The sequence below is a fragment of the Mus musculus genome, chromosome 12 (assembly GCF_000001635.26).
Source record: "Mus musculus strain C57BL/6J chromosome 12, GRCm38.p6 C57BL/6J".
In the NCBI taxonomy this organism is placed as follows: Eukaryota; Metazoa; Chordata; class Mammalia; order Rodentia; family Muridae; genus Mus; species Mus musculus.
The window spans coordinates 37,338,886-37,354,748 of record NC_000078.6 but is presented as its reverse complement, the minus strand read 5'-3'; the positions used below and the strand labels follow the sequence as shown (position 1 = coordinate 37,354,748).

The following is a 15,863-nucleotide window of genomic DNA, read 5'->3' as shown; positions in this document are numbered from 1 at the left end:
TAAGTTTCTACCTAGCATTCACACGAATGCCATTCTGATAATACCACAGGGCTCCTTAACTGTAAATAACACTGTTTACATTACGTTGACTATTCTATGAGATAATTAATGTACAATAGGACCACTATAGAACTATACACATGAAGAAATGATGAGGATAACTCAAGGCACAGCCTCAGTCCAGCAGAGAAAAGTCAGTGTAGTTTGTCCTGCTGGGAGCCAGTAGAAAAACAGTGGTTGGGTGGTGGCATCTTGAAGCAATAAACAAATGGTGCATGCAGGGATAATAAGTATTGTGACATTGCTGTACTTGTTGAAAGTAGTGTAAAAGCCTAGACTGTGGGAGGCTTGGACAGATCTCAGAGAGACCAGGAGGCAGAGTGCAGATGTGACAGAGGAGTATGATCTAGGAGGAACATGCATTTCCTAAAGAAATAATGGATTTATCAGTCTTTAATGTGTCTGCATCTTGGTATAGAAAAAATGTACAATGGATAAAGAAAAAAGTTGAATGCTAAATGAGTGATGATAGTATTTAAAAATCATTTTAAGGAAGTTGTAAAGAAATTTTAATCCAACAACTGTGGCTACTCTGGCAAGGGATCACATACAAAGATCTTCTAGATCTGTTTGGAATATACACACAACCTTAGTACACACCTTTAATCCCAAACAATGAAGTAAGATTGATTTGTAAAAGGAAGCAGCCATGTTTGAAGGTGACATCTAATTGAGGCACAGACAAAGTGACAAATCAGAGAAAGATTTGACAGAGATAGAATACACGAAATCTCTAGAGAACAGAAAGAAAAAAGGCTCCTAAGAGCAGCCTATGGTGAGTCAGGGGTGGAGAGCAGTTGACTGAGTGCAGTTCAATTGAGTTCAGGCAGTATAGTGGAGGTCAGCCAGTTTAGTTCAGTTCCAATCAGATCACTTGAGTCAGTGCAGTAGAGTTGAGTTCATTTGGGAGTTCAATGCAGGTCAGCTGAGACAGTTGAAGCCAGAGAATAAGAAGGATTCACGGTTAGAAAAAATTGCCAGAGTTCCTTTGAGGCCAAACAGAGCAATTCAGTCAGAAGCCAAGAGAAGCCAGATTGAATCAGTCAGCTTGGAGAGGATTTTGAGTTGGATTGAACCAGCCAGTCAGAGATCAGAAAGAGATAGAAAGGGTGATCTTCTATTCAGTAGTAAGTCTCTAAGATGAAAATCACATCTGGAGAATTAGTTACTTTTTCAAGTTTTTTCAGAAAGTAACATGAAATGTCCACTTTTAAATATGTCCAAGAGAGAAAATGAGAAGAGTAATGTGGTCAAATTAAGGATTAAACAAGAGATGACTATTATCTTTAAAAATAGAAAGAGATGATATATTTAACTCTAACATGACTTAATTGAAGATGTGAATAGGAGTAGGAAGAGAAATCAACAAAAACTTCAAATTTCTCTGCCATCTTTCCAAAGATGACCATGCATGAGGTATTAACTAGTAACCAGAGCTTGAAGGGATTAAAATTCTAGAAAGGTTTCCCAAGGACAAAGAAGAAAAACCAAAGAGGTTTCACGTTCATCTTAGGGCTTATTGCGCACATAGTGGATTTTTCTATGTCTAGAAGCCTAGGTCAGAGTAGGGGATCACAGACACCATAGCCTGTTGCAGGACTACCAGCACCTGGGGGTGGGTGTACAGAGTGTGGATAGAGAGATGACTTTTTCATGCCCCAAGGATTTCAATGTTGACTAAAATGGTGCATGCAAGCAGTTTTGCCAATTGTGGAAAAGAAGCAACTAAGGTAGGTGCATAGGGGGAGACCTGAGAGAAAAATCAGGGTTTGGGGGACAATTAACTACTAGTAAACTGCTAAGCCAGATGGCAAAACTTTGAGTGTATACATACTTTATCATTTATTACTATTATTTTTTATGTTTTGGTAGTTTTCCTTCATGTATATCTGTGCACAATCTATGTACAGTGCCCAGTGTAGCCTTAGCCAGTGCCCAGGAAGCCAGAAAGGGACCATAGGTCTTTTGGAACTCCAGGTGGTTGTAGGCTGGCATGAGGTTGCCAGTAATTGAATCCCAGTCATCTAGAAGAGCCATCAGTGCTGTTAACCTTGATGAGTCTTGTTAGCTCCTAGTATAATTAATTTAAAAGACAATAAAGAAGAAAACAAAGGCTTCAGGACCTAAGGTTTCTTTCTTTCTTTCTTTCTTTCTTTCTTTCTTTCTTTCTTTCTTTCTTTCTTTCTTTCTTTCTTTCTTCCTTCCTTCCTTCCTTCCTTCCTTCCTTCCTTCCTTTCTTTCTTTCTCGCTCTCTCTCTCTCTCTTTCTTTCTTTTGACATCTTTATATCTAGAAGTCTAAACTTTTATAGTATTACCTATAGAAAAAGCTTGTTTTTCTTTTCCTTCAGTACACACTAGAAATTGATGAGTCAAGTAGTATGTCCACATTACTTAAGTCCATGATAACAGAAAAGAGCCAAATCCTTCATAACAGGCACTAATATTTATATTTAAAAATATACATGCTGCCAGTGAGATATTTCATACCAGTAACCCCAGCAAAAAGAATACCGTGGTAGCCAGATGAATGGTGACTTAAAGGCCCTTAGCTGTCTCATAAAATATATCTTATGTTTTTGAGAAGTATTTAGGAAAGTAACAAGAAGCTCAATGCTGTTGATTATAGTCTAGGCCTGCCTTTCTGTTTCCATGTCTATGTGCCTGTGCATTTTTTATTTTTTATTAAGAGTTGTTTTTCATTCTCACTACCACCAAGACTTAAGCACTGATTGGTTCAAAGTATCAACTGAAGTAGACCAGAGGCTTAGATTTCTTTTGTGTGTGTGTGCATGTGTATACGTATACACATACACAATCATATACATGCATATCATATACTTATACACATATACATGCATGTGCATATACACTTGCATATACATATATGTATGTATATGTTTGTGTATTTTTTCTATTTCTGAAAGATATTGAATATTGCTTACTATTATCAGAAAGTATACAAATATTTTATTCTTATTTACCTACTTTATACTGTACATTAAAATAGTTCAGTAAGTATTTCTTTTGTTCAATAATTTAGTGTGAAAAAAAAGCCCTTTCCTCCTACAAGTTGTCTTTAATTGTAGTGTTTATCATAGCAACAACACAAAACTAGAACAGCTCATGACTAGGTTGGGGTTAAAGGTTTGGGGGGATGAAGTCTTTTGAGGTAAAAATGTATTTTCGTTATATTTTACTAAATGTGAAGCTACCAACATGGTATCACTACTGATGGTATATTTGATATGAGATCATGGTAGTCTATTTTCATCATTCTAAAACTATTCTTTTTCTATATTCCTCTAGTACCTGAATGAGATAAACAGCTGATTAAATTCTGTTTCAGGGCCCAATATTTTGAATTCTTGAATGAGCAATCTTACAGTGGCAAATATTATGACATAAAGGCTCTTCCTCAAGAATGGTACTGAAAGAAATGTGAGGGAGCCCATTTATAAATACTATCTATCAGGGGACAGTAAGAATATGTCATAGTTAAAGCAGAGAGCAAGAATTTTGCTAGCAATAACTCAGTTGGACCCGTGACAATGGACTGATCATTTTTATATACTAAACTAGCTACTTGTACTAATATGCACTACTTTCAAAGTCCTTCATTTTATACTCTAGATTATAGCTCTATACAGATTTATATATGTAGCATATGCAGTACATACCATATTTTTATTGTAAAACTCTCCAGACATTTTTATCTTTCAGAACTCATGCTGGTTCTCTCTCTCTCTCTCTCTCTCTCTCTCTCTCTGCAAAGTCTTTTTATTTTTCTTCTGATTCATTTATTTGTTTGTTTTGCAACAGGGTCTTGCTGTGTATCTCTGGCTAACTTAGTAAACTTAGTATCTACTATACAGGCCTAGTTGGGCCTCATTCTCCCAAGTTTTGTGACTGCAGGTATATGTGCTATGCCTGGATTTCCCTTCACTTTTTTAGCACATGTACAGTTATGCATTAAATGTAAAACTGTAGCTCCTCCATGTATCATCTATTATGGAGTTAGAAAAAGATGGCTAGTCCAGGCAGCTCAGGCATTTAGTCCTATAATGCAGTAAGCAGAGTCAGGCTGATCTCTCTGAGTTCAAGGCTGAACTCGTCTATACAAGTTCTAGGCCATCCTGAGGTACAAAGAGAGACAATGTAAGGAAGTGATCATTCTGATATAATTATGGATTATGAGATATCCATGCTATTGTTAGAAGATGTTTAGTATATGTACTAGAAATGCATTAACATGTATAATGCAAGATTAAAGAGGTATAAAAATTTATAGAAATGTAAATAAAATGACACTCAGTTTAATAGTATTCTATAAATTGAAGTTCTTTTGTGTAGATAATGTGAGGCTTAAAATTGACTTTGAAATACAAATAGCATGCTTATAAATTCTAGAAAATGGAATTATCTTTAATTGCTTCATATGACAGGGCTGCAACTTCAATTTTCATGATAATATGAAAGAAATACTCTCTGAGCTTAATTTTGCTCTTCATTTCACACACCAATTTTCTTTTCAAAGACATGACCCATTTATTATTTGTTCTAAAATATGGGGTTGCCTTGGTAACTTTCAAATTATAGGCTTTATATAACTGCTGATGAGGTATCTCACAGATGATTCAAGGAAAAGAAAAGAATTTGAAATTAGGCTTTTTTTTCAATATATTAAATATATTTCAGAATATTCAATATATTGAAGAAGGGACCTAGAAGTGCTAGTCACAAATGGAGGCTGCCTTAGACCCTTACCTTTCTTTCTCCAATGTATCTCTTCCTACATCAACCCTCTCCAAACAAATAGCAATTTATGAGATAGTTCTGTGACTCATTTCCAAATTCATCACACTTTTTTGTTTGTGAAAGAGTAGTATAAGATGTTTGATTTTGAAAACAGATAAGTATGAGACTTACTTTGTTTGGATTTGCACTCATTTGTTAACTTGATACATATGAATAATTTTGATTTACATTATTTTATTGGAAATGATTAAAGCAGTACAGCAGAACTAAACTTCAGAGACAATGGATGTCATTAACTTAGGTGTCATCAGTTTATTATAAAAAGGCAGCATGGTTTTTATTTAGGTGATGAACTAGTTCAGAATGTCATTGGATTGGGCAGCTTCCTGGAACACCATTTCAACAAGGATTTCAGTCCACATACTTTCCAAAATTGTCACCAGTTCTAAATGTGAAATAATCCTCATCACTCATAACTACTTCGGTGCCTCCACCTTCTGAGGGACTAACTTTGTTAAGAGATGGACTATCTCCATCCTTTCCTTTCATGTTTGACCACACAGCTTGCAATGCTATTCCTTGAGTATTTTTTTCTGGAAGCATGCTTCTACCTTGAAGTTAGAGTTTCAGTTCCATGCTTTTTCACCAATGCCCTGTCAAGGAGCTGAGGAAACAGTCTAAAGCTTGTCCTCCATGACACACCCTCGGGCAGCTGGGCGTTTGCACTCCAGCCACCACTGTATGCACTGATTTAATGGCAGGGATGACATAAACAGAATGAAAGTTGAGAATAGAGCAAACTGGGGTCAAATATCTGGATTGGCATCTTAATCTAGAATTGTTTGATAAGATATGGCAAAGTGGGTTTTTCCTGAAACTCCTTTAATATATTTCTTAAAAATTAGTTTATATATAAAATATGTTTCTTCAGGCTGAGAAATATGATGCTCTGACAGCTTTTTTTTATCTTGCCAATATCTCAGGCACTTCGTTCATTAATTGCATGGATGTCCTTGGTCAACTTCAAATATGCCTACACTCCTTGTTTATACTCCTATGTGCTTCCATGGTTTCCTTATTCAGTATAGCCATTCCCCTTAGTTTAAAAGGGTAAATTTTAACAGAGATGCAGAAATAATGTGATGTAAAAGCTTGAAAATTGGTGATTTTTTTTCTAACAAACCCACAAACAACAAGAGTTTAGTACAGCATATTAGAGCAGATATTCCCTGGAACCTTGGTGGTGACACCACTTCGGAAGCCTCCAGAACTCTGAGACTATACACCTTGTTGTTGTTTTAAGTTGCTCAGGCTGTAGCATTTAATAGAATAGAGACATGTTTTAACATAGGGGTCTTCGGTATGTTGGTGCTAGGGAACATTTCTTTTACGTTCGTTCTATTAACCATATCATCACAGACTTACAGGTCTGCTTTACCCACTCTGCCTTTCAGTTTAGTACCCAAACAAGCATATTTTCTTTTAAATATGTTAAAAGGCACCCAGTTCAGAATTTGAATTTTAACATACTTACCAACTATGATCTTACCTCATTGACCTTCAGTTTGCTAATAACATTTGGCACAACAAACTATGAGCTTATTAACAAAGATCAAATATGATAATAACTGAAGAATGATTCTTAATAGTGATGAAGAATTATAAATACAAAATTCAAGTGTACAGGGACCAGGCTGGATAAGTTATTCTTTATCTTCCTTTACTATCTCAACATTGTAAATGCACACTCAATCCTATCATCTTAAAATTAGAGCTACTATAGTTTCTATAAACTGTGTTTTCTATGAACACATCTCTCACCTGTAGAGTACTTAAATGATATGAGGTCACAAGAAGGAAATACAGGAACAAAACTAATGTCCAGAAATAAGCTCATGTAGTTCACAGCTTTAGATATTGCAAATGCAGACAGTATTGCACAGCAATGGAGAGGGTATCCTTCTGTCAGTGGCACCTCATGGTAGATTTCAATAACATGCATGTCTGTGGTATTTAGCTTTCACCTCCTTAAATACAGAGCCAGACAAAATAACTGAGGTCCAAAAATCCTTCCATGGACACATCTCCAACTGATATAATGACTTTCCACTAGGCCAGACCTCAAACGGTGCCAGTCTCCTAAATACTATTGGGAATCTTGTGGACCATGCCTATAACTTATGAAGTTTTTCCCAGATTTTTGAGAAATGTAAGTTTTTCTAATTAAAATATTATATGTATAAAGTATTTCTGTCGGAATATACCTGAACTGAAACCTATTGTATATATGTCTGCCTCCTGGTTGAGATAAGGTAAAAAAGAATATATAAATATTAATGGATTGGTACTTTCTCAGATTGCTGTCTAGAGTGTTTTCTTGAGTTTTTCATATCAAACAAAATTTTACTTCTGGAAAGAGTGTCTGTTTCCTATGTGTCTGGTTTTATAAACGAGAAGGAGTCACTTTGCACACATCTTCTAGTAGTTTACCAGGAGAAAACAGAAAGACTGTTTACAAAATTTACAAAACAAATGATACTTTCACATTTATTCAATTTCCCACAACTTACCCAGGAACTATACTGCTGCAAGACAGACTGTCTCAGTGCTGTGGATAAGTTATAGTCTTCAGAACTGTGGTGTGCTTGGTGTGCTGCCCAGAAAATATTAATCTCTGCAAAACACATAATTTACAACAAGCAATGAGAATGAGAACAGAGCAGCTTCCATTCAGCCATGTGCTTTGCTCTGCTGAGAGCAGATGAGATGCCTGGAACATCTCTCTGAAAAGGCTAGCTAACAGAACAATCACTAAAAGAAGGCTCCTTGAAGCACTTTTGGAACTAGACCATATACAAATTATGAATACATATGAATTGAAACCTAACCAGTAAATACTCACACTGTATGCGACACAATTACATACCACCAATGAAATGAAATGACTTCCAAAATTTATGCTTTGCCAACATTTACAATATGACAGATCATAAAAGCTAACTTGTGGGGTTGTAACAACATAGTCAAAGGACAGTGGTGAGTTTTCAGTATGTGATAACACAATTCTAATTAAAGAAGAATTCTCAAGTGGGGAAAATTGGTGTATAATGAAATACTGCACCATACTATTTCTTGATATGAAAAGCTGTTGGAATAAGCAAACCATGACAATATTTGATGTTGATCTTTAAAAATAGACTTTTTAAAAAATCAAATGACACACTCGTCATTACACTTGATTCTTCTCAGAGCTTGCCAAGATTTACTCCATTTCACATGCCTTTCATGTGTCCTCAAAATAAAAATGCAAATCGAGACTCTTTATTACACCAAGAAGTACCAAGGCCTGGTCTCATTTCAAGCAGGAAAAGTGCTTTCATTAACCATTGTCTGATAAATACTTAGATCATGGTTGGTTATTGTTTTATTCATTTAATCAATTCTAATAAGTATGCTGTAGCTAAGAAATTCAAGAATTCTTCTTGCACGAATGAGCAGTAACTTATAATAAGGTCTTTTAAAACTTCACAGAGAAAGTATCTGAAACTGTTTAGGGTCCAAATTTCTATCTTATTTATTACGTACATGAGATTTGTCAATGCAGCTTATCTGTATCTTCAGATGTTGGGTGGGCTATCTTTAAGAGGTAATAAACTTGATGAATTTTCTAAGTTTTGTAAACTGCTTACTAACTAAGCCGTAGAAATAATATAAACACCATTCCCTCCTTGGAAATTTCACTATTGAGCATTTTAGAACCTGGTGCTTATAAACCCTATTATTAAATATACAAGTAATTAAACGTGTATTTTTTTTGAGTTAACACTATTTGAACTTAAATATTGATCCTAATGTACCCAAAATGTGGGTTCAGAGATGGGTAAGGTAGTCTAGAGCTGCTTCCTTCTAACTTCCACAGAAATCACTGTGGAACAAAGACTCCGTGAAGGCAGAGGTTAAAGACCTGTGTCTGTAGTTGTTTTGAAAGCATTTACTTCCCTTCACAAATTGTGGCACAGGAGTCTGAGATCAATGAAGCACAGCTGCGTAAACAAGTAATAGGATCCCACGGGCTCACCTATGTCCCTTTCCAGCAATGGACAAGAGGCAGGAAGATTTTTTTCTTTTTTTTTTTTTTGCACAGTCTATATTCAGCTTATTGGTTACAAAAAGGTATTTTAAAGAAAACGGTTCCAATTGTTCTTATGTGAATGGAATACGAAAAAGTTAATAGTTAATGTTTTGTTTATCTTCCTCAGCACTTGAATTGGTAAATTCTTTGTCTTAATAAATGAAAGTAAATATTAAGGAAGAAAAATTATATTATTTAGAAAAGTTATTTTGTAGAAAGATTTAATAAAATTAATTATACTGTTCAACAGTAATATTTTTTCTATTCCTATAAGCAAATTATAGACTTTATGATCATATAACATTTTATTAGTGCTTTGCAATGGCATAATTAGAAATAATTATGCTTATTTACAGTGCCAAAATATATATTTATATGAATATATTTGTTTAATACGTAGCCAAAAATTCCACTCATGTAGCCAAATTCTAATGTAATATGTATGTTATATTATTGAGTTGTTAACTTGAAACAGTTTTAATAAACGTGCAAGTTTCAGGGCCTGGATGGCTCAGTGGTGAGGGGTCCTTGCTGCTCTTTCAGAGAACCAATGTTTCTTTCTCATTACACTGGGAGGTTCACAACTCCTTGTAACTCTAAATTCTGGAGATCCAATGTCCTGCTCTGAACTGAGTACATGCTTGCACATGGTGCAACATACACGTGCATACACACACACACACACACACACACACACACACACACACACACACAGCCTCACACATAGGCACACACACGTGCACACACACACACACACACACACACAAACCATTATAAGATGTATATATTTCAATAAAACCTCCATTTCTAATATTCAACACTTGTCAATCAAAAGCACTTATGTAATTACTGTTGCTACAGAGAAATTTTATCATTCTATATTTTTTTCATGTACCCCAGTGGTTGAGATAGACACAATCTAAAATGGTTCTTGAAGTATATTATGAATTTAAAATTTTTGATAATGTAATGAAATGCAGTTTGGAGCCCTGAAAGAGAGAAGTCTTTGACCTTGCATGACGTAATTCTCTCCTGCCAAATGAGGACTGGGCTCTGGTTATTCCAGTCCATTCCTGACCATGCATTCAGTAATCCTCTTCCTTTTAAGTCAGCAAGGCTAAGTGACTCCCTTCCAGGAAACAAGATTCTGTCAAAGGTAATGGGTGCAATATCACTTTGGTAATTTAAAATAATAGCTGTATTTCTAGTACTCTCTCATGCTCTCCCATTCCTAAATGCCATGATGGAATATATTCTTTGCTGGTCTACTTCTGAAGGAGAACGGGGAGAAGTTCTTAACTAACAAGCCTTCAGGGGCCGTTTAGTATAAACACTGGGAATCCAGCCAACGGTCATGCAAATGAATGTGCATAGAACTTGTGCATTTGAGACTGTAGATGCAATACAGCCTGCCCTCAGCTAACGGACTAACAACAGATCAACTTGGGGCTTGGGCGGGTGGGTTCACAGAAGTGACAGGCTGATTGCCAGGTTCCTGAAACCATTTCACAATAAACTGTTCTTTTAAGCTCCTAACTTGTATAACAACATATGAATAAAGTATATGCACAAGTGAATTTGTCAGTGTACATGCATGTGTGTGTGTGTGTGTGTGTGTGTGTGTGTGTGTGTGTGCACGAACGCACGTGCATGCACAGGTATGGGTGTGGGGGTGTGGGTGAGTGTGTCTTGCATGTATGTGGAAAGTTAGTGAAACAGCAACCTTTAAGATATTTGTTCTAGCTCCTCCATTGGGGGCCCTGTGATCCATCCAATAGCTGACTGTGAGCATCCACTTCTGTGTTTGTTAGACCCCAGCATAGTCTCACAAGAGACAGCTGTATCAAGGAGCTAAAGGAATCTGCAACCCTATAGGTGCAACAACATTATGAACTAACCAGTACCCCCCGGATCTCCTGTCTCTAGCTGCATATGTAGTGGACACTTTGCCCCTTCTTAGAATTGGGAACAAAACACCCATGGAAGGAGTTACAGAGACAAAGTTTGGAGCTGTGATGAAAGGATGGACCATCTAGAGACTGCCATATCCGGGGATCCATCCCATAATCAGCTTCCAAATGCTGACACCATTGCACACCCTAGAAAGATTTTGCTGAAACGACCCAGATAGTGCTCTTTCTTGTGAGACTATGCTGGGGCCTAGCAAACACAGAAGTGGATACTCACAGCCAGCTATTGGACAGATCACAGGGCCCCCAGTGGAGGAGCTAGCAAAAGTACCCAAGGAACTGAAGGGGTCTGCAACCCTATATAGGTGGAACAACAATATGAACTAACCAATACCCCCCCCCCCCCCAGAGCTCGTGTCTCTAGCTGCATATGTATCAGAAGATGGCCTAGTCGGCCATCAGTGGAAAGAGAGGCCCATTGGTCGTGCAAACTTTATATGCCTCAGTACAGGGGAACAACAGGGCCAAGAAGTGGGAGTGGGTGGTTAGGGGCAGGGGGAAGGGTATGGGGGACTTTTGGGATATCATTGGAAATGTAAATGAATAAAACACCCAATAAAAAAAGTTAAAAATATTTAAAATATGTTTTCTTATAACTTTTTATCAGTAAATTTTGAATTCTAAAAAAATTACAAATTATTTTCAAATAATTTACAAATTGTCATCATTCTGTGTTGATGAACTTATAAAAACTTTCAAAAGATTGATGTAGCCTGGGCTCCCATAGAAAAGACTTTTTTTTTTTCCTGTCCTGTACTGAGACAATAAGTAACCCAGCTCTGCCTATTTTCCTTCATTACCTAACTACAAAATGTCTTAGAAATGAGATTTCATGAATCCCTATGCATACAAAGTTGGGCTATTGACTATTTATTACAATGGTTTGAATACTGTGACATTGATGCCTTTCTTTGTCTTGATTCCAAATGAGATAAATAATTGACAGCATGCTTAGAAGGATGGATGCAAATACAGAATGGCTTCCCTTAGCACGTACAGAAGCAGATCACACATTGTAACTCCTCTATTTCCCAGAAACTTATCAGTAAATGAGAAAGTGGAGATACAATTTGATTCAGTAGCCTGTCTAGGGTAACAAGTGATTAATATGCATATTTTAATCAACTGACAACTTTCCTTAGCAATTGCAAAGATTGTCTTTCTTAATCCCATTATTGAACGTACTTGAATATACAGGATAGTTTCTTATGTCACACAAGCGGGGATAACATAAGATCTATTTTGTCCATTCTCCCAACTGAAGGGAATATGAAATACTATGTATTCAGTGGTAACTCCCAGCCCCTTAAGTTACTGAGACAGTGGATGGAGGGTTATTAAATACCTGAAAGTCATCACAGAGCCTAGTTCTACCACTGACCATAAAAAAAGCAGTGACAAAAATCTTTATTGTACCATCAAAGGGGTTTTATGGTTTATTGATATAATTATAACATGTAATCAATAGATTTTGCTTACACAACAAGTATAACCCAATAACCAAAATATAATGATTTTATTAAAAACTTAAAACCCGTTAGTCAGTGTTTTCTTTATATGGACTTGAAGAAGGCACTTTAGACATTTCATGGCAAGCTGAAGCTTGTGTCTAAAAAGTGCTTCCAGCTGGCTAAGCTCAACACAGCACATTTCCTTTTCACTAGCTTTCTAAAGTGACTGTGTTAGAAAGGTGGTGATAGGAAATCCAGAGTATTGTTCTGGCTTTTATTTCCTTGTGCCTTGCTAGCTTGAATCGTGTCCTATTTTACTCTATGAGCATTGTCACTTGGTGAGGAGCTGAACTGCAGACATCATGGAAAGAAAACAAGCAAGGCCCTGATAAAGGAGCACTTACAAGCCTTCCCACTTGCGTGCCCTCCCAGCATCTCAGTCCACTTAACACTGGTTTCCTGGTCTTATCCCTAGTCCTTTGGCTATCACCCTGCTTTAAAACCTCAAGTCTACTTGTTTTTGTTTTCTAAGGACTCCCCCATTTTAGTATTTATGTGTGATGCTGTGTTTCATCTTAATTGTCTCAGAATGTAAAAGTAGAGAAAGAACGAGTATAGAGTAACAATTTCTAAGCAAAAATTGCTTCAAAACTGTGGGATACACTTGAGGATGAGCAAGGAGAAGCTGTGCCGTGTTCCGTTCTGTGTCATGGAGGCTGGCTATAACCAATGTGCAGAGAAATAACACCCCGATGACTCCGGTCTTAGGAATAGCAAGGAAAGCACACTGGCCCTGGGAAGAGGTACTACTGAATAAAACAAAATGATAAAAACAAAACAAGCCCCTGAGGCCATGCTTAGAAACTCTGCTGAAGCTTAAATGTGACTTTAATGCCAAAAGTCCACCCGAGACTTCATGCCCAGTGCATTGATACCAGAGTGGAGTGGCTGAAACCTTAAAGTGGTCTTTGGTTAGTTAGGGAGAGCCCTCTTAGTGCCTGCAGGTGTTCCTATGAGATGCTATAGTAGCTTTCCTGAGAAGATTGCTCTGCTTCTGGGCTACACTTCATCTAGTAACCGCGATTGGGCAATATATTTCTTTCAACCTTTAGAAACTTAAAAGGTGGATGAATAAGGATACATTTGTGGAAAGATGAGTAAAAGTGGAGTATTCTCTTTCTCCAAAAGCCTAATGAGTCAACGCCAGAGTATATTTTGCAAGTATGTACTCAGACAGTGCATGTTGTGCACTCTGTTTATTTATTAGGTTAGACACACTGCAGAGTTATAAAACTGCAGAGCGCCACACTTCCATACTGAAGCGTTAGAGAAATCTAGGTTTATTCTGATGGCTGTGTCTTTAGACTTAGTAGGACAAATAACATACTGCTCAAGAGACCCTTGTATTTTCAGTTACTCAAGCCAGACTACTCTTTACAACTGCTTGTGAGCCTGGAGACCCTTGGTAGGCTTTCCAACCAGATTAATCTTGCCACTTAGTAACCAAATATCATTGTAAGTTTTCAGCCTATTGTCTACTTTATTATCAGATTATTATAAGAATTAACTATAAAACAGAGTATAAATGAGACCCTACAACCAGCTGACTATTTTTCTCCTAGCTTGCCATTCCTTCTTTGCATCTCTGCTCACAGTTATTCTGTGGTTTCATACAGTGGAGAGCAGATATCTGTCCATTCAATACACAGCTGTAGATCTTGGCCATATGCTCCAGAGAGGGAATAGCAATATTAATTTCTGAAAATGTAGAAAAAAGGTTGTGCCTGCTCAACAGATGATGTGTTTGTGAAACTGAAGCACTACTGAATGATAGGACCACTGGAATGTCAACAAATGCAACAGGCTAGAAAAGAGACAATATTGATTAAAGCTATCAGTTTACTTCTCAAAAATTTGGTAAGGAACTCTCCATGTAGAAAACAATTTTCGGCAAGTGTTGGCAAAGTTTGAAACAAAGTTACCAATACTGCATTCCAAATAATAGTGAAATAAATGGTTTTGTATCAGTTCAAGGCCTCTTATTCCCTCAGTAAGCAAAACTGGTACTTTTAGGTCTTGATCAAAGCATTCACTTAACTGTCCTAGGGTAAGCTTCATTACAATTCAGGGGTTTTCTTAATTACAATAAGCAGATTCAAAGGGACCCATGTGTTTTGCAAAGAAAACAGGCATTTCTTTCATTGTAACGCCATGCATAATAACTTGAACAAGCTAAATTAGGGAGCAGGAATTGTGGGAGAAGAATTGTGGTCCTGTGGCAGAGTTAGGTGGGTTTGGCAACTGCTCCCACATACACCTGTGCAGTATTCTCTCCTGTGGTGAGTGAGATAAAATGAACTCCACTACAGTAATCTTGGAACAAAGGTTTATATAATTTGTATCTTCAAGTACCAGAAGTGACAATAACTTAACTACAAAGTTTAATGGGGGTGTAACAGGAGGAAGTGACCAGGAGACCAACACAGTAGAAGCTAGTCAGGAAAATACAGCCAAATAGACTAGAATTCTCTACACAATGAGCATCCTGAGTAGATGGGGAAACAAAAAAAAAAAAAAAAAGTATCACAGGCTCTCTTTACCACTAATAAGGAAATTTGTCTTTGTTTTTTATAAAATTTATTTTTAGCACTTTATAACAAATGGCCTAGTTCTTACATTAAAATTTTCATGATATTGAACTTGCAGAGTAAGACTGTGTCCAGTAAAAGAATCAGATTGAATAAGACCTGAAAGCCTAAACCAAAAACTCAACTTTCTCTGTGGTAATCCTTAAATATAAATGTGTGGAGCAGACTTAAAGGAAAGATTATCAATGAGTGTTAGTTCTTGATATAATTGGAGAAAGAGTGCTTAGGTAATGGCTGTGTGTCTTTGGTCATTGAAAGAGCTATCCGCACCAGTGAAAGATTATTGTAATAAGGGTAACTCATCCTTCACACCACCTGGCTCCATGATGATGCATTACCTGCTGACACCACCGAACTATCTGCCATGATCTGTTACTACCTGACATTCAGACTCAGCTGTTGTGAGTTCATTGCTTGGTCTCCAATAGTCTTGTTTCTCATTTTGTGATGTGACTAGAATGCTCTTTGATCATGCTTTCTTCCTAACTCTAGTCAAAATCCCATCCCCCGTGCCTGCCCGTCCATTGTACCCTCGGCATTTTTGTTCCCACACTCACTTTCCTGGATAGAATACTCACAGTGTTTGTAATCAGAAGCATTCACTAAGACACATCTGCAGGCGAGCCTCATATGCAAAACCTTGCAAAAAAGGTACATTCACTTCTTACAGGCCAAACCTGACAGCTATTCTAGCAAGATAAAAATATGTTTAATATATTTTAAGTGTAAAAGTGAACTAACATGGTGAGAGCCATATTTTGTGGCACATAAGTGTATTATAAGCACATATATCTTCTCCTCCCTCATATATGTTCTAGTCTCTGTCTTTTGAACACCATAGAGCCA

At 36.9% G+C, this 15,863-nt stretch overlaps 1 protein-coding gene across 2 annotated transcripts in view; it reads right to left on the bottom strand.

The window, feature by feature from the left end:
* The window catches only part of Agmo (alkylglycerol monooxygenase), a 340,294-nt gene that overhangs the window by 227,184 nt on the left and 97,247 nt on the right, over positions 1 to 15,863 (bottom strand). For both annotated transcript variants that reach the window (NM_178767.5, XM_011243875.3), the window contains exon 4: positions 7,387 to 7,490. In NM_178767.5, the coding sequence (NP_848882.2) occupies positions 7,387 to 7,490 (104 nt within the window). The remainder of the gene's footprint in view (positions 1 to 7,386; positions 7,491 to 15,863) is intronic.